At 37.9% G+C, this 19197-nt stretch overlaps 1 protein-coding gene and 1 non-coding gene across 2 annotated transcripts; one reads left to right on the top strand and one right to left on the bottom strand.

Moving 5' to 3' along the window:
* Positions 1–13189: 13189 nt before the first annotated feature.
* Positions 13190–13855, bottom strand: LOC145040561 (uncharacterized). Its single transcript, XM_078988475.1, has 2 exons — positions 13655–13855; positions 13190–13576 (listed from the first exon to the last, which is right to left on the bottom strand). Exons 1-2 carry the CDS (start codon positions 13853–13855, stop codon positions 13190–13192), a joined length of 588 nt encoding a protein of 195 aa, XP_078844601.1.
* Positions 13856–18714: 4859 nt separating this feature from the next.
* Positions 18715–18821, top strand: LOC145044671 (small nucleolar RNA R71). Its single transcript, XR_013681616.1, has one exon. It is a non-coding gene; the product is annotated as a small nucleolar RNA R71 (small nucleolar RNA).
* The last annotated feature ends 376 nt before the right edge of the window (positions 18822–19197 follow it).

Genomic DNA, 19197 nt, shown 5'->3' with positions numbered 1-19197 from the left:
CCCGATGTTTTCCCCGATGATCTGCCTGGACTTCCTCCGGACAGACAAGTAGAATTCCGAATTGACCTTGTGCCCGGTGCTGCTCCGATCGCAAAGACTCCTTATCATCTTGCACCAGCCGAGATGTCACACCCCCAAACCAAGGATGGCGGAAACGTCCGGGGGTGGAGGACTTCATGTATAGTATCATAACCACAATTTCAATAGTAATTTAAGCAAACACAACCAACATATATATAATTGAAAAAGTTACATCACTTGTATGAATTACATGTTTCAAAATCAATTACAATATGTTGACAAAATATGAAAAGTTTGACGTCTTAACGTCCCATCCTCAAAAGCACTTGATTATCTGTTTAGTGTTTTCCTGAGAATACGAGTTGTTTGAAAAGTGTCAACACAAAGGTTGGTGAGTTCATAAACTTTTATTAATAAACTTAGTAGAAGTCTATCACGTGTAAATGTCGCGTTTGTGTCAGAAAAATCCGATATTTTCCTTGAACTCCAAAAAAAAAATGTAGCCTTATAACCAAAGACTAAAATGTATAAGAAATCATCATTTCTTAGTAGAAATGTCGTGAGTTTAAAATGAAAAGGAAAGTAAATTTCTTTATCAACCTAAAAACCTACTTCGGTTTTATGAAACCCCGTAAACTTTATAAATTGTTATCTCCCTAGGTGAGTCGCTATAATCATACTGTGACTATGTGAACCTGCCACAACGTTTCTCAGGCGTCGCGAAAATGAAATGACATTTGTCACCCGTAGACCTGCAGGTCCCACTGTAGCTAGCAGCAAGGTGTGGGGTGTCAAACCCAATATAGATCTATATACAAGTATCACGTTCTCCCTCAAGGAGATTTTGATTATAACTACCAGGAATTATATCCCGCACTCGGACGTAAGGGGAGAGAGAGTCTCACAACATAGGATTAACAAGTTTACGTGAAATGTGTGTGGATATACATCTTTCTTGTATGAATGTACCCTTTTTGTACGAGTGTGTTGAGTGATGTATCATAAACTATACCTATTATAGTTTATCTAAAATGTATATAATATGTATGAATTCTTTTTATGGAAATGTATTAGTGTTGTGAATTTATCCAACTATACTTTTTATAGTTACATAATACGTGTTCTAAATGAATGAATAATATTTAATATGAATAACTTAGTTTCAGTTCACAATGATAAACTAACAAGGAAACACATTCAAATATTAGAACTTATGATTATACACTTTGCTCAACATATTACAAAGTGTTATGATATTTACATGCTGTTGGCTAACTTTAGCAATTCTGCCCAGTTTTGTAAAAATCATAGAAAAATCATACGAAGTCGAAAACTAGATCTGTAAATTCTGAGAGTTCAAAAAATGTGTCTAGTTTACTCATAATATTTATCACGATTTTTAATGACCTCCAACTTGGGTGAAAATGTCCATAATCACAGACTGGTCCGGATTGTTGTTTGAAATGATAGGCAGTTTTGTAAAAATCACCATAAATTGTAGAAAAATCGTATGGAGATGTGCAAGTAGTCATTTTAAAGCTACAAACTTTAACTATTTGCACCTTGTAAAGTTTTGAAAACAAAAATGTTTAAGATGCCCAAAACAGTCCGTGAATGGAGTTGAACTTTTCTGATGAAGGCTGTTAGAAAAATTTAAATACGTTCTTAGTGTTTTAACTTGTATTCCCCCCTGGAAACTTGAGAAAACATTAAAATGTAGGGGTATGAACTCACCTTAAGTGATTTCAGTAGGTAAGTGTTGAAGAAGATAAGTTTTCAACCCAAGAACACTTGAAGAATCACTTGAAGATTCGAAGATCTAACACAATTATGAGAGAGTTTGTCTAAGATATCCATGATTTGAGTGGAAATAATTGAGATAATCATAAAGAGAATGGATTATGCTTACCAAATGTGGAGGAAAAACTCAAGATCAGCCCTTTAATCTCGAATTTCTAGAGAGAGAAAGTGAGAGAGGAAAGAGTTTGATCTTCTTGTGAAATGAGAGCAAATGAGAGAAGTGAGGAGAGAGGATGAATATTCAGCACTCAAAAACGTGGGAAAGAGGGATAATTGAGTGGAAAAGACATTGATGTGACCTAGGTAAGGTGGGGAGGTGTGGCTGGTCATAGAGTGGGTGTCGGAGTGGTTGCTTGTGTTATAAGGTAAAGCAAAGTCAACACTCCACCTCTTTGTACTTTACCCACTTGCTTTCATTATTTAAATAAAGATTTTTATGAAAATATGATTAAATTGTGAATATTTAGGGTTTATTATGTTAAAATATGATTTTGGGTGAAATTCCCACATTAAAATAATTAAAAACGGGCCTTAAACGCAAAACTACGCGAAAACCGGGAGAAAATGAGTTCCCAGCGAGACCTCTCGGTCCTAGGCCGAGGTTCGGTCCCTAGGCCGAGACCCGGTCCACGCTGAGGACTGAAGCCGGAAACGAACAGAGGGAAACGAAAGGGGCGAGTCAGACGCGAGAAGCGATGGGCGAGGGTTCGGTCCGAAGGGTCAGTGGGGTTCGGTTTGGGAATAAGAGGCGAGAATGTCAGAACCGAACGTACTGTAGTGAACAGTACCTTCGGTTTCGGTTGGTGAACAGTACCTTCGGTTCGGTTCCTCTTGAGCAGGGTTCGGTTTCGGTTAGTGGTGAACAGTACTTTCGGGTTCGGCTCAGGAGGGTTCGGTTCGGCATCAGGAGGGTTCAGTTCGGCATCAGGAGGGTTCAGTTCGGCATCAGGAGGGTTCGGTTCGACTCCTCTTGCTCTCAGTCCCTAAGAGGACCTTCGGGTCCTAAGAAGCTTCTCTCTTGGTTTCGGTTCCTAATGTCTATTTTTCTCGTTTTTACCCCGTTTTAAGCTGTTTTTGACACGGTTAAGCGTCGGAATGACCCGAATGATTCTAAAAAGTTACGGAACTATTTGAGAGAGATTCGGGAGAGATTTCGCATACTTGGAGAGATTTGGGAGAGATTTGACATTCTTGGAGAGATTTCTCATACAAAGAGATATTTGCGAGATTTCTCATACAAAGAGATATTTGCGAGAGTTTTCACATACTTAGAGGGATTTGGGAGAGATTTGACATTCTTGGAGAGATTTCTAATACAGAGAGATATTTGAGAGAGATTTCGCATACTTGGAGAGATTTGGGAGAGATTTGACATTCTTGGAGATATTTCTCATACAAAGAGATATTTGCGAGAGTTTTCACATACTTAGAGGGATTTGGGAGAGATTTGACATTCTTGGAGAGATTTCTAATACAGAGAGATATTTGAGAGAGATTTCGCATACTTGGAGAGATTTGGGAGAGGTTTGACATAGAGAGAGATAGTGTGGAAACGATTGAGAGAGGTTTCATGTGGGATAGTTGTGAGCGTCCGGCATCGAAATGTATGGTTCGTGAACCCTGTTAAGCCTTGTTTAAGGATCTTACACACTCCTGATGAGTATGCAACATTGTTTTATCGTTCTAGTTCATTGATTAGAACTAGGGTTTAGGAAATTTTTAACACAAGACTTTTCTCAAGTGATGTTTTCCCATTAATATAGCAAGTTATACAGTATGAACATAACACAAACCCTAATACACAAGGTTTAATCGAGTTGACCGGTCTTGACTTGATGATTTGACTTGACTCAAGATTGACGATTGTCACACGAGATGAAAGAAATAATGATCCAACTGCAGGAATTACTTGAAAAAGGCTTTATTCGACCGAGTACCTCTCCCTGGGGTGCTCCAGTATTGTTTGTCAAGAAGAAGGACGGATCGATGCGAATGTGCATTGATTATCGCGAGCTGAATAAGGTAACTATCAAGAACAAGTACCCACTACCTCGCACCGATGATTTATTCGATCAACTTCAGGGTGTTAGCTATTTCTCAAAATTTGATTTGAGATCTGGCTATCATCAGTTGAAAGTACAAGAGCAAGATGTATCGAAGACTTCTTTACGTACTCGTTATGGGCATTTCGAATTCCCTGTCATGCCATTCGGTTTGACAAATGCTCATGATGTATTCATGGATATGATGAATCGAGTGTGCCGCCCAATGCTCGTTAAGTCTGTCATCGTATTCATCGACAATATTCTAATCTATTCCAAATCTGAATCCGATCATGCCATTCATATTCGTGAAATCTTAGAACTCCTTCGAAAGGAGAAACTTTATGCTAAATTCTCGAAATGTGAATTTTGGCTCCGTCAAGTTCAATTTCTCGGCCATATTATTTCTAGTAACGGTGTATCTGTAGATCCCATCAAAATTGAAGCCATTCAAAATTGGAAAGTACCCCATAATGCTTCCGAAATTCGAAGTTTCTTAGGTCTCGCGGGATATTACCGGAGATTCATTAAAGACTTTTCTCGCATAGCCGTACCCCTCACAAGCCTTACACGGAAGGAAGTGAAGTTCGAATGGGGTGAAGATCAAGAAAAAGCTTTCTCAACTCTAAAAGATCTTTTAAGTCATGCTCCCATCGTATCACTCCCAGAAGGTGATGATGATTTCTCCGTATATGTCGATGATTCAATATTGTGACTCGGTCGTGTGTTGATGCAGCATGGTAAAGTGATAGCCTATGCCTCAAGACAACTGAAAGATTATGAAAAGAATTATCCCACCCATGATCTTGAACTCACTGCAGTAGTATTTGCCCTAAAACTTTGGAGACATTACCTTTTTGGTACGAAATGCCAATTATTCACCGACCACAAGAGTCTCAAGTATATATTCAGTCAGCAAACTCTGAATATGAGACAACAATGAGCCATGGAGCTGATCAAGGAGCATGATTGCGAAATCCTGTACCATCCTGGAAAGGCTAATGTGGTTGCAGATGCACTTAGCAGGGAAGTTTATCGTAATAGTATGTGTTATACTATTACTCACACTACGGTGAAGTTCACCATTCTTGATGAACTAGAGAAGTGGCAAGTTGAAGCCTTAAAGCCATAAAATGTAGAGAAGGAAGGAATGGTACATTATGCTGATGTTTTACTTGATGATCCACGAGGATTAAAAGTATTTAAGAATCGGCTATGGATTCCAAAGATTGGTGGATTAAGACAGCATATTTTAGATGAAGCTCATAAATCTAAGCTATCAATACATCCTGGAACAAGTAAAATGTACTATGATGTGAGAGCTGATTATTGGTGGCCTGGATTAAAGAAAGACATTGGAAGATATGTACAGGAATGCTTAGTATGCTTACAAGTGAAAACAGAACACCAAAAGCCTTATGGAACTCCAGAAAGCCTTAGTGTTCCTGTATGGAAGTGGAAAGAGCTGTCCATGGATTTTATTACCAAATTGCCAAAGACTGCTAGACATAGTGATAGCATTTGGGTAATCGTCGACCTTCTGACTAAGAGTGCACATTTTCTCGCTATGTGTGAAACGGCTCCAATGGAGAAATACGCACAAGTATACTTGGATGAAATTGTTTCAAGACATAGTGTGCCACTAAAGATCATTTCCGATCGCGATACTCGCTTCACTTCACACTTTTGGGTGAGTATGCAACGCGAATTAGGATCTCGAGTTGCTCTCAGTACCTCTTATCATCCTCAGACAAATGGTCAGACAGAGAGAACAATCCAGACAGTAGAAGATATGCTTAGTGCATGTGTTTTGGAGTTCGGTGGTAACTGGGATAAATACTTACCGCTTGTCGAATTTTCCTATAATAACAGTTACCACACTTCAATCAAAATGCCACCATATGAAGCATTATATGGTCGCAAATGTCGTACGCCATTATGTTGGCGTGATGTAGGACAGAAGATCCTTGGAGGCCCTGAAATGATTCAAGATACTACCGACAAGATTCAAATCGTACGAGAAAGAATGAAAGCGGCCCAGGATCGACAGAAGTCCTATACGGAAAAGAGAAGACGACCTATAGAATTTCAAGTGGGTGATTTCGTGATGCTAAAGGTATCCCCATGGAAAGGTCTTATGCGATTTGGGAAGAAAGGAAAGTTGGGTCCTAGATTTGTTGGTCCTTTCAAAATCATCCAGAGAATTGGAAAGCAAGCTTACCGCTTAGAATTGCCTGAAGATTTGGCGGGTATTCATGATGTGTTTCATATAAGTTATCTGCGCAAATGCTTGAGCATCTACGATGAGACAGTTCCATTATCCGAAGTGAAATTGGATAATAAGGTAAGATATGTAGAAGAGTCTGATGAAATCGTGAATGAAAGAACAACTAAGTTACGCAATAAAGAAGTAGAATTGGTGCTTGTCAAGTGGAAACACCATCGTGGCCCAAACTATACTTGGGAGAATAAGAATGAGATAAAAGCAAAATATCCCCATTTATTTTAATCGATGTAATTTCGGGGACGAAATCCTCAAAAGGAGGAGGTATTTGTAACATACACGTTTTAAAATCGTGTTTTGTAATGAATAAAATTGTGAAATATTATGTAAAATTGAGTGTTGAGTTCTAACAGATGGTTTTTACTAGAAATAAAGTAAAACTAAGTTTATAATCACTCAGAAAATATTGGAAGTCTTATGAGATTCCAATTAAAAACCAAATAGTGAAATTTAGCGAAAATATGAAATTTTAAATAAGTAAAATTTTATTATTTGATGTTTTAGAGAATCTCGTTAGAAATTTGTAGGCGAAAACCTCGTCAAAATCCGAGTTATAACGAAGAAGTTATGACCAACTGAAGATCCGCGACAAAACCGACACGGCGCCGAATGACGTAAAAAATGAGTTTTTTATGAACTACTTTTTAGCCTTAGTAATCTAAATGAAAGTCGTAGTATTCGTTAAACCGGGAAATTCGATAAAAAGAACGCTAAAATCTGACTTCGTATGAGGAAGTTATGATTTTTCAAAGTTTCAACTTAGTAGTAGACAGCTAAAAACTCGAATTTTAGATCGAGTGATATTTTACCGATACATCCTAAACGAGAATCGAAGGTCTCGTCATATGTAGTACAACGGTAAAATGTCTGACGGAAACGGATGTCGGATGAAGTTATGAATTTTTAACGGATTTTCCTGTCCCGATCTGTTAAAAATAATAATATTAAAATTAAAATCTAAATTAGCCAACGAAGTCTAAACGAAAGTTGTAGAGCATGATTTTAGCTACGCGTGCATATAAAGAACGTCAAAAACGGAGCTCGTATGCAAAAGTTATGGATTTTAGAAGTTCGAGGCATGAAAATCGGAAATTTTCGCATGAATAGTAACCGGCCACGTCACCTCGCACGAAGCAGATGCGTCACCGGAGACGTGGCCCAGACCGAACTACTTCGTTGCCTGCTTCCGGAATTCCGATGCATGCCGCTCAGCCATTCGACCGAAGTGCGACCCAATAGGCTTCCGATGCGCCTCTCCCTCGTGTCCGAGTCTCGCACCTCCACGTCGTGCCTACCAGCTTCGCAGCCGAGCCTCACATCCGAGCCTCCCTCTCGCGCCACCTGCTTCGCTCTGCTGGTGCCACCGAGCTTCGCCTCTTAAGACAACATCCGAACCTCGGCCCTATATAAAGGGGCCTGCGAACCTTTCCGACTAACTTTGAAAATTTGACACTTTTAGCCCCTCTTTCCATATTTTCTTCATATTAACTTTCCCCGAAGCCCCGAAATCAATTTTAGCACCCGAAACACGTCACGAGACCCCTGAGAAGCCCGGAAATTTTATCTTTTCGGTTTTGAAGCCCTACCTTCGCAGAGCCCGGTTTTCAAATAAACTCCCGGTTTTTAACATAGAAAGGCATATTTAAAGCCGAAGTGCTGTCTAAATTACTATTTTAACCCCCGGTTAACTTAAGGTAAGTTCAATATATAGGAACAATTGTATGTTATGTGTTATATGTGCTATGTGTTTTTCAGTATTATCATTCTGAGTTATTTTCTCGTGTTATTCGCTATGTTTCTAGCAATTGTAATACCTTTGACCATGTGATCAGTGAAAGGATTTAGATTCACATTGGTACTGGTACGTAGCGTCTGGCCATGTAGAGCATGTCTCCGTAAGAGAATGACTTATATTCTATGGCATTGGCAAATGGTTAGACAGGACTATAAGCTTGAAATCTAACAAGTTGTTAATCAGAAATTGCATGTCTTCTATGCCAATTGGGCCAAAACTTTATTGATGTATATCAAGAATTGAAAAGAATATCTTTGAATAATGTCTTTCATTGATATGAACTCTTGTTACATGATCTCACATACATCTTGTTGTTCCTCTTTGCCTTGCCACATTGAAGTATATATATGGCATAACATTATATTGTATCTATTTTTGAACTCAGTAAGCGTCACCGCTTACCCTATCAATGTTTAACAATTGTAGGTGATAAATAAATAGTATGTTGACATACTATTGAAAGATGTAGAATAGTTTGTAATAGTACTTTTGTTCTACTTTTTATGTTTGTATAAATTACAATATCCTGGGTAGTTATGTAATATATATAACACTTTGTAATAGAAGGTTTGTATCCAATAGTTTGTAAATCCTTTATATCAATGTAAAATATTACTTTTATGAATATGCAAATAGCATGATTTGGAGTAATGATAGTATGAAATATGAAAGTTTGGGTCTTTCAAAAATATGAAAGTTAGGATCTTTCAATAGTCCAAGCTTCTCTAGTCCAAATAGAAGTAATTAGTTCTTAGCTCATATCTACAAAAATTAACATCTCAAAAATGAAATCCAATGATAAAAACATAGTGTATGCAAAAGATTAAGAAAAGAGAATGTGTGTTGCCTTTCAATCTCTTCCAAATTGATCTCTAGGGTTGATCTTTGAATTTTAGAGCTCAAAGAATCCTTCTATTTGCCAATAAGTCGCCAAAAAGATCCAGCAAGACTCAGGGTTTCGGGCAATAATGTCCTTTATATAGTTTTCTAAAAATAGGGGCAACTCGTCAAGTCCCTTTGGCTAACTCGACGAGTCCATCACTTAAAACCCATGTATGGCTTGTACTGTAAGGCACCTGATGGTTCGTGAATCTTCTCATCAACTTGTCGAGTTGAGGACCAACTCGCTGAGTTTTCACATTTTTTTCTTAATTTATTCTAACTTAAATTCTCAAGCTTCCGATTAGAGATCCCGCTTCCTTTTTAACTCGAGCATATCTTTTAGACAGAAAATATAATGTTAACATAATTAAGTACCTTTTGTTCAATAATTGAGATAAAATAGCCAAAAAGTATTAAGATATTAGACAAATATATGACTAAATATGCATATATCAATATACCCCACACTTGACTTTTGCTTGCCCCCAAGCAAAACTGAATTTTAGCACACTAATACCACATCAGACAGTCCTAGTCAAACCCAGCCATTATTCCAAGACCGTAATGCATCTATTTGTTTCTAAATTTTTCCTAAGGACCCCCTAATCCTAAATACTTGCAATCCTCATACACAATCACCCACTTCTTTAACGCTCATTTTATGCATCCCTCTGAATCCATCTGCATAAAACTTTCTTAACCTTACGTCATTTTTGGTTAAACCCCCAAGCACAAATACGAAAAAATAACCTAGAAAAGAAAATTACAATAGAAATACTTGATAATTTGTATCTTCAATAATTTGTAGATTTTCTTCTTGATATTTCTTCTTTGTCTTCAAAGCTTTATAGCGCCTTCCTTTCAAACATTTCATCACTCTTTTTTTTTCTTTCTATTTTTTTCTTTTTTTCTTTTTCTTTTTTCACCTTTTTCTCACTTTTTTTTTTCACTCAAACTGAAAACCTAAAGAAAAGCATATGCTTACGCAAGGGAATTTAACTTCATCCTTTATTGGTTAAAGTTATTAGTCTTAGTGTTCAATGGCTACTTAAGCTTTCCTGGATACATTTCTGCTACACGATGCTAAACATGTTGCATCCCTCAAACTAAGCGAGGTTGTGTTTTTGTCTCATGATTTCAATAGAATAAACGGGACCACAAATGCACTACAACGTCTATATGCTCAACTAAACATTTGGATCCTCATACAATCATCAAGCACAATACTAACATGAATCCTAATTGCTTTACCACATTTTCTAAATTAACCTAGCAATTTTTATACACAATTTTTTTCAAAATTTAACTAAAAATCTAAATTAACTAATATAACAAACCCCTCACACTTAATTTATGCAATGTCCCCATTGCATATTATGCATGATAAAGAACAATAAAGTAAAGAGGGAATTGGAACAAACTCCCCTGGGATAGTAGTGGCGAGGTTGATATTCTTCTTTTAAAGCTCCAACTTCAATTGACTTTAACCATGGGAACAACTCATCCATACTTCGGGCGTCAAAATCTCATGTGTACAACTCCAAATATAAAGGAAAATTCTCGAAAATTCTCGGAAAATAATCTTCAAAGTATATAACCAATACCGTGTCAAATGGAATCGAATCATTAGCCTGAAAAACAAGAGAATCAGCAACTCGTCGAGTTCATGTGGAGACTCGACGAGTTAACTTTATAATGGCAGAAAAGACGCGTTTTTCCTCTCGGACTCGTTGAGTTGTATTTATGCACTTGGCGAGTCATCGCTGTATGGGCAAAAATTTCTACTGTATTAGGTCCATTTTCTTTGGGTGTTTGGGTAATAATAAAGTAACACTTCCCCTCATTTTTCTTCATTAAATAGACACTCTTTAGCTCCTTTCATGATCGAACTTATACTCGGACTCAAAACTCCTATTTCTCTTGCCTAAACTCCACTTCTCTCAGTTATTCTTTACTCTCTATTCTTGCACTTATTTCCTCACCCCTAACTGAAAAAGATCAAAAACACACAACATCTAATAAACGGAAAACAAATAAAAAGTTCTAAATAATCCCTAATAAACTACAAGTTTCAAAACATCAACCAACCAACAAGAAAAATACAAACAAACCAAACAAAATAAAAAATTGTCTCAAACAACCACACAAAATAAAAATGAAACAAAAAGGATAATCATTCTTCGTCCTCTTCCCCATCTCCTCCAATTCTGCTCCCTCATGCTCCACTTCTCCTTGAACTCAACCTTTCATCCCAACTCCTAACATATGGATACTCGGGGCCATCCATCCACGGTATGTGCAAATGGATCATCATGTGGGCGAGTGTCATGTTTTTGTAGCTCATGCTCCACCCAAAATCCTCTAGATATGCCCTCGATTCTACACTATACCAGTCCATTGGCAACTCGTCATCCACCGGGATTACCAGTGGGTCTTTATGTGCATGATCTTGCCTCGACCTCTCCCTCCTACCCAGTTGTTCGGGTGTCACTGCTTCATCATCTTCCAGAATGGCAAAACTATCACCACCATAATCCTCCACAATTTTTGCCCTCCTAAAAAGAATAGCATTGAATGGAGGTGTGGGCATCATGGTTAGAACACTCTTGGCTCCCCTCTCAAGAATATCATATGACCTTGCCAACCCTGTTACAAACATTCCCCCATTAATTTTAGAAGTTTTTCTCTCCTTCACCGCCCCTTCACCCAAATACCTTGCCAAACAGTAGGGAATATTGCAGAAGGTGTTTGGCATGATTATGCAACATAAATAGAATACATCAAGGCTTGGAACCTTGCCATCATCTTTCCTCATGTTTATTGTGATAGCAATGATGCGGTGAATCAAGCGGTGAATCGGGGACCGAATGCTCCCTTCTTGTGTCGTGGAAGGTATGTAGACGTTGTTTGCTATCGTGTTCCACCAATTTCCTAAATTTTTCCCTTCTGGAAAGACTCTATAGCCACTATCCAAGAATGTACCAAATACCTCTGTCATGACCAAAGATCGGTCATATAGACCCATCCTACATCCCAATTCTGCCATGCTACATTCCCGGTATTCACTACCAAGACAAAAGGTCAAAGCGTTCAGTTTATAATAGTCGTCTCCCCCGTAGAATGTCATAGTGGAAAAGAACTCTAAACAAAGCTCCCTATATATTGGTTCTTGTATCCGGAATAATCTCTTCCACCCGTTACATGTGATTTGAACTCCATCTCGCATGAATACATTAGTTAAGTATGGGTTCAAAGATTCCTCCAAACCTACTTGCCCAATCCACATCCAATTTAGTTCATTCAGTACATAGAATTCCTTTTTCTTAAGTGTTTCAAGCCTCTTTTTCCATTTAGTCAAATTAGCCTTGGATCCAACTTCTGGAAAGTTGAACCAAGGGAAGTCCCCTCGGTCTCTTCTAGATCTCTAGCCCCTGCTTTTGAACATTTCCTGCAAATCTAACACAAGAAAAACAAACACACAGACCATAGAACTTCTTAAAAGAATAAAAATCTAGGAACTGAAACATGGACTCGTTGATTTCATGAATGGACTCGTCGAGTCCGATGAACAGGTTGCGGACATACTTTTGATTCAAACCAAATCTGCCATGTAAATCCAAAATTCATTCTAGGGGTTTGTTCAGGGTGAAAATCCAAGTACTAATTCACAAAACATTTTAGTCCAAACACTATAATTTAACCGAAATCAAAACCCTAAAATTTATGTCAAAACCAAAAATCGGGTTTTTAACAAATTTCAACTTCTAAACTACTTTAGATCAAAACTTTAACAAGATTATGCTAAAAAACGTTACTTTTTGAGCAAATTGGAAGAGGAAGTCACCAAAATTGTAAATCTTCACTTGAGAGAATTGCTTGGTCGAATGGGGGAGGGTGACGATTGTGAAATGTGAAAATGAGAGTTTTACTTTTTAGGGTAAAAACTCTAATTTACAGAGTTTAAAAATTATTTATTTATTTTGTTAATAAAACCTACTCCTCGAGTTGGGTACCCTTGACTCATCGAGTAAACACATATATTATGAAATTTCATGTATTTCCAGATGGATTTGTCGAGCCGGGTCGACTGGACTCGACGAGTTGTACCATATGTTCGAAAAAAAAATTGTTCTCTTAAAAATAAATTTCACCACACCCTACACTCAAACTTTGCTTGTCCTGAAGCAAACATTTTAAGCTTAAAAGAAGATTTAGACTTATCCTTTAGAACACATAAAAAAAAAAGAAAACTAAACTAAAAACCAAAACAAAAAGAAAATGGTAAAAAGAAAGCAAACTCAAATAGCGGGTTGCCACCCGTAAGCGCTTCTTTTTTAGGAGTCTTTAGCTGGATTCCTACCCGCTCTACGTTGCAGTGGCTTTCTCAAAGTCCATTCCCTCTTCAAGTAATTCTTCATTTAGTACGCCTTCTTCATATTTCTTGACCCAATCCCCATTCACTTTAAATTTTGACCCATCCTTGCTCCACAACTCAATTACCGTGTATGGATACACATGCTTGATTGTAAAAGGCCTAGACCAACGAGTGCGTAATTTTCCCAGAAAGAACTTTAGTTTTGAATTGTATAAAAGGAATTTTTGGTTAGCTGCAAATTCCTTGTTACCCTTCAACCTTGCATCATGCCATCTTTTTGTCTTGTCTTTGTAGATCAACGAGTTAGTGTAGGACTCATTCCTCAATTCTTCCAAAGCATTCATTTGCAAAAGTTGATTGGCACGCAACTCATTTGGCTAAAAAATGCATGTTTTTAAAGGCCGATAGGCTTTATGTTCAAGCTCCACGGGTAAATGACAATTTTTACCATAAACCAATCTATACGATGTGGTTCCACTGGGTGTTTTGAATGCGGTCCTAAATGCCCAAAGTGCATCATCCAATTTGTTCGCCCAATCTTTTCTATTACTACCCACCGATCTTTCCAATATATCTTTTGAGTGCCCTATTTGTGACCTTGGTTTGCCCATTTGTTTGTGGATGGTTAGGTGTTGAAAATCTATGGCGTACACCATATTTTTGCAACACTTTCGCTAGTTGGTCATTCGCAAAGTGGGCTCCTTTGTCACTAATTAACGCCTTGGGTACTGCAAATCTAGAAAATAATTTTTTAGGAACTTCACCATAACCCTCACATCATTGGTTGGTAATGCTTGCGCTTCTACCCATTTTGACACATAATCCATCGCCACAAGTATGTATTTATTGCCTTTGGATGAAGAAAATGGTACCATGAAATCCACACCCCACACATCAAATATTTCACAAACTTGAATATTCCTTTGAAGCATTTCATTCCTTGCCGAAATATTACATGTCCTTTGTCAAGCATCACATTCCCTGACATAAGTGGCAGCATCTTTGAAGATAATAGACTAATAGAACCCTACATTAAACACTTTTTTAGCAGTGAATTGTACCCCATGATGTCCTTTTGTCGATCCATTGTGGCAATGCTCTAGTATGTCTCGGATTTCCTTTCCAAAAACACATCTTCTTATGATCCCATCTGCACAACTCCTAAAAAGATATGTCTCATCCCAGAAATAATATTTGATTTCTGAAAAGTGCTTCTTTTTCTGCTGGTGAGTGAGCCCTTTTGGAAAAAAATCTCCTTCCAGAAAGTTTGCAATATCGGCATACCATGGTTCTTTCCCCATTATTACCATCAAGTATTCTTTTGAGAAGCTATCTTCAATGCCCTTGTCATCCATCTCACCCCTTGCTGGATTTTCTAATCTAGAAAGATGGTTAGCAGCTACATTTTCCATCATTTTCTTGTCCTTTACCTCAATATCAAATTCTTGAACCAACAACACCCATTGGATCAACCTTGGCTTTGCATCCTTCTTGGAAAACAAATACTTAATAGCAGAGTGGTCAGTAAAAACAGCAGTTTTAGATAAAAATTAAGTAGGGACGAAAATTTTCAAAGGCATACACCACGTCTAATAATTCTTTTTCAATAGTGGTGTAGTTTTCTTGGGTTTAGATTTAGGGTCTTTTTTGCATAGTGAATGGGTTGAAAGCGCTTGTCAACCCTTTGGCCAAGTACAGCTCTAAAGCATAATCACTTGCATCGCATATTATCTCAACTCGTAAGTTCCAATTCGTGGCGATAATGATCGGGGCGTTAGTTAATTTTTCTTTCAAATTTTCAAAAGAGGCTAAACATTCTTTAGAAAAATTAAAAGGTGCATCTTTCAAAACTAGTTGAGTTAAAGGTCTAGTAATTTTAGAAAAATCTTTAATAAAGCAGCGGTAAAAACCCGCGTGACCTAGAAAACTCCTAACACCCTTCACATTAGTTGGTGGGGGTAATTTAGCAATAGTATCAATTTTCGCTCGATCCACCTCAATCCTCGCTTTGGAAACTTTATGGCCTAACACAATTCCCTCCTTCACCATGTAATGACACTTTTCCCAATTAAGAACTAAATTAGTCTTCTCACACTTAGCAAGCATTATATCAAGGTTAGCAAGATAATCATGAAAAGAAGAGACAAAAATAGAAAAATCATCCATGAATACTTCCATGAAATTTTCCACCATGTCGTGGAATATCGCCGCCATGCATCATTGAAAGGTTTCCAGTGCATTGCATAATCCAAAAGGCATGCGTCGATAGGCAAATGTTCCACTTGGGCAAGTGAAAGTTGTCTTCTCTTGATCAATTGGGTCAATAGGTATTTGAAAATAACCTGAAAACCCATCTAAAAAACAATAATAGCTATGGCCTGATAATCTCTTAAGAATTTGATCAATAAAAAGGAGAGGGAAGTGGTATTTGCAATTAGCATCGTTTAGATTTCGATAATCGATGCACACCCGCCAACCGGTTACCATTTGTGTGGGTATGAGCTCGTTCTTGTTGTTTGCTATGACAGTCATTCTTCCTTTCTTTGGCACTACTTGGATGGGACTAACCCATGGACTATCAGAAATTAAATATATAATCTCGACATCTAAAAGCTTGACAACCTCCTTCTTGACCACCTCTTGCATGTTCGGGTTTAAACGCCTTTGGTGGTGCACTACCGGCTTTGCGCCTTCTTCAAGGTTGATCTTGTGGGAGCAATAAAAAGGGCTTATTCCATTAATATTGGTAATTTTCATGCGATGACATTTTTCCTTTTCTTAAAAACTTGGAGTAACTCCTCTTTTTCAGATTTAGTGAGGTCAGAAGATATAATTACAAGTTTTTGATTACCCTCTTCCAAAAATGCATATTCTAGATGTGTTGGCCAAGTTTTCAGATCTAAATATGAGTTCTGAACACTGAAAACATCGAGTCCAGAGAGGGAACTCATCGAGTTCAGGTCAAAATTCCCATCTGATTGTGATTTTTTACACAGACTTGTCGAGTCAGTATCTTCAACTTGGCGAGTCGCCTTTTCTGCACTATTGATTAGTTCTTCATATTCAGCTTCTTTGAGCAAATTTTCTATCTCCTTTAAGTCTTTTTCAACATCAAAGTTGTATTCAAAGTCAATAGCGGGCTCGTTTGAGTTGTCCTCCTTCCATTCTTCTATTAGTTCTTCCAAAGTGTCCACCGAAAATGTCGTGTCATCACTATATTTAGAATGCTTCATGGCTCAATCAACTCCAAAGGTCTTCCAAGAATGATCAGCACTTGGTGGTCCTCTTCCATATCTAGCACTATGAAATCCGTGGGGAATACAAATTTATTACCAATAAGTCCTCGCACATCCCCCTTGGAAATGTCACCATCTTGTTTGCTAGATGAATTGCCATACAAATCGGTTTCGGATCCGGAAGGTTCAATTTTTTAAAGAAATAGTATGGCATAAGATTAAGACTTGCCCCTGAATCCACCAGTAGATAACTAGTAGCTAGGTTCTAGAATTGGCATGACAAAGTTAAACTACCCGGGTTACCCATCTTCTTCGGCAATTTGTTCAACATTGCGACTGAACAATTTTCATTAAGCACCACCTTGGACACCTCTTCTAGCTTCTTTCGATTTGTGAGTAGTTCTTTTAAGAATTTTGCGTACTTAGGCATTTGTTCAATTGGTTCTATGAAAGTAATGTTGATTAGAAGGGCCTTGATGTGTTCCCGGAACTTTTGATGATCTTCATTCTGCTTTTCTTGTCTAGTCCGACTTGGAAATGGCAATGGATGTTGATAAGGTTTCGAAGGAGGGTTAATTTTTTGTTCAGACGAGGGACTCATCGAGTCCTTCTCCACGACTCGACGAGTCGGCTCGACTGTTTGTGATTTCGGGTCTTCTTTTTGTTCCTCATGCACCTCTTTTGGATCCTCATTCATGATAGGTGTTAGAGGGGTAATTATCTTTCCACTCCTAGTCGTCACAATGTTGATTTGAGCGCCTCTAGGATTTTTCTCGGTATTACTTGGAAGTTCACCCGGTGATCTTTGGTTGATTTGTTGTGCAAGTTGGGCTAACTGTTTTTCAATGTTTAGTATAGAGGCCTTCTGATTTCTCATTAATTTTTGTTGCTCTTTCATCATTACTTGTTGTTCTCTTATTGCAACATCGATTTCATTGTGTCTTTTGTCGGATGCAGCTGCAAATCTTGAGAGCATATCTTCAAAGCCCATTTTCTTATATTGCACTGGCTCCTCCTTTTGATAAAAACCTCTTGTCTTTAGCCTATATTTTCCTATTTTGCTTCCTTGTACTCATCATATGGTAGCCACTATTTTTTTGGTTTTCGCCAATCCTCATCATATCTATCGCCACTCGAGTAACACCCTTGAACTTTCCGGTTCCCATGCTCGTCAAGATCACAATCTCTAGTAAGGTGAGGCCTGTTACAATTTTCACATCCCACCCAGATTGCGTGGATGGATTGATCTATCTTTGTCATTCTTGATGGGTTTTGAGCACTCTAACAACCTTAAGGTTCACATACAACCCTAAATGCTTTAGATTTATGTTTTCTCTAATTATACATGCAATTTGATTTTCCAAAGCATTATCCTAAGTAGCATACAAAACATGGGTACTTGTATAACAAAAACTAGTTAGATGACATACCTTTTCTTGTAGCTTATTAGCTTGGACCTTTAAGAGCCTAGAACCACAAATGTGATGCATCAAATGCTTCACAAAACACCACCAACAATGGAGGACTTTGAGAGAGAATAACATGCACAAAAAAATCGGCTATGGCTCTTCTAAAGATCACTAGTGCTGATTTTAAGAGCTAAAGGACTTCTTATATAGTGTGTCAAAGTCTTAGGTTACATCCATGTAAACCCTAATGACATGACCTTTCATATTACTTAGGATCCACGGGTTAAACATCCATGGACTACCATATTGGTTTAGCCCAGCCTAAATAACCATAGGCCCACACTATAAGAATCATTGATTTACCAACTCAATCCCCGTACATTTAATTAGTCTCTTTTGATCACTAAATTCATTCCAAATTAATTCTTAATCAATACTAATTAAATAATATGATTTCATATTAACATATTAGAACTTATAATATATTAATAAATCATAAATAACCTCTTCTCAAAAGTCCATCCTTACAAATTATTCCGGTGAAATGCAACCCAAATGGACCATGCTACTTTCGGGTCAAGTACATACCAAATATAGTTATGGACTTAGACACCTTATCCAACAATTCTTCGATCCAAGCTTTCCAATATAGCCATCACTGATGCCATATTATCGGAAATTGACTTCACCGCTCCTCGAGTCGAGTCGCCCCTTGGGTTATGGTACTCTCTAGAGTGCTTAGAGAATTCTTCAATTAGCTCCTTTATAACATCGGGAGGTTTCTTCGTGAGTGGTCCTTGGGATTCAAGGAGTTACCTAGTTATCACGTTCACTCCATCATATAAAATGGTGACTTCTTGTTGAATGTTAAGATCATTGTGGGAGCAATTCCTCAACAATCCCTTGTACCTTTCCCATGCCTCATAAAGTGACTCTCCTACTTTTTATTCAAAGTTTGCAATGGTTTTCTTCAATTTTGTTATTTTTGAGGGAGGGCAAAATTGATCTATGAATTCTTCACGTATTTTAGCCCATGTGGTGATAGATCCTGGAGGGAGTGATTTTAGCCAATCTTTCGCGGCTCCCTTAAATGCAACTGGTAGCATACGAAGCAAAACAATCTCGCGAGGCACATTAGCGATGTTGAAGTAGTCAGCTATGTCGTTGACCTTGTCGATGTGCTTGTTTGCGACTTCGTGATCTTTCCCATAGAATGGGATATCCTTGAGTTGGGTGAGCATGTGGCCTTTTTGTTCGAAGGTCGTAGTTATTGGAATTGCAAGTTGCACAAGTCCTGGTCCAATATCATCACACATCCTTCTTTTGTATTCGCCAATGGTTATGTCCGCAATG

Source organism: Lactuca saligna, chromosome 4 (genome assembly GCF_052625555.1).
Source record: "Lactuca saligna cultivar CGN05327 chromosome 4, ASM5262555v1, whole genome shotgun sequence".
In the NCBI taxonomy this organism is placed as follows: domain Eukaryota; kingdom Viridiplantae; phylum Streptophyta; class Magnoliopsida; order Asterales; family Asteraceae; genus Lactuca; species Lactuca saligna.
This window is presented reverse-complemented; position numbering and strand designations above follow the sequence as displayed.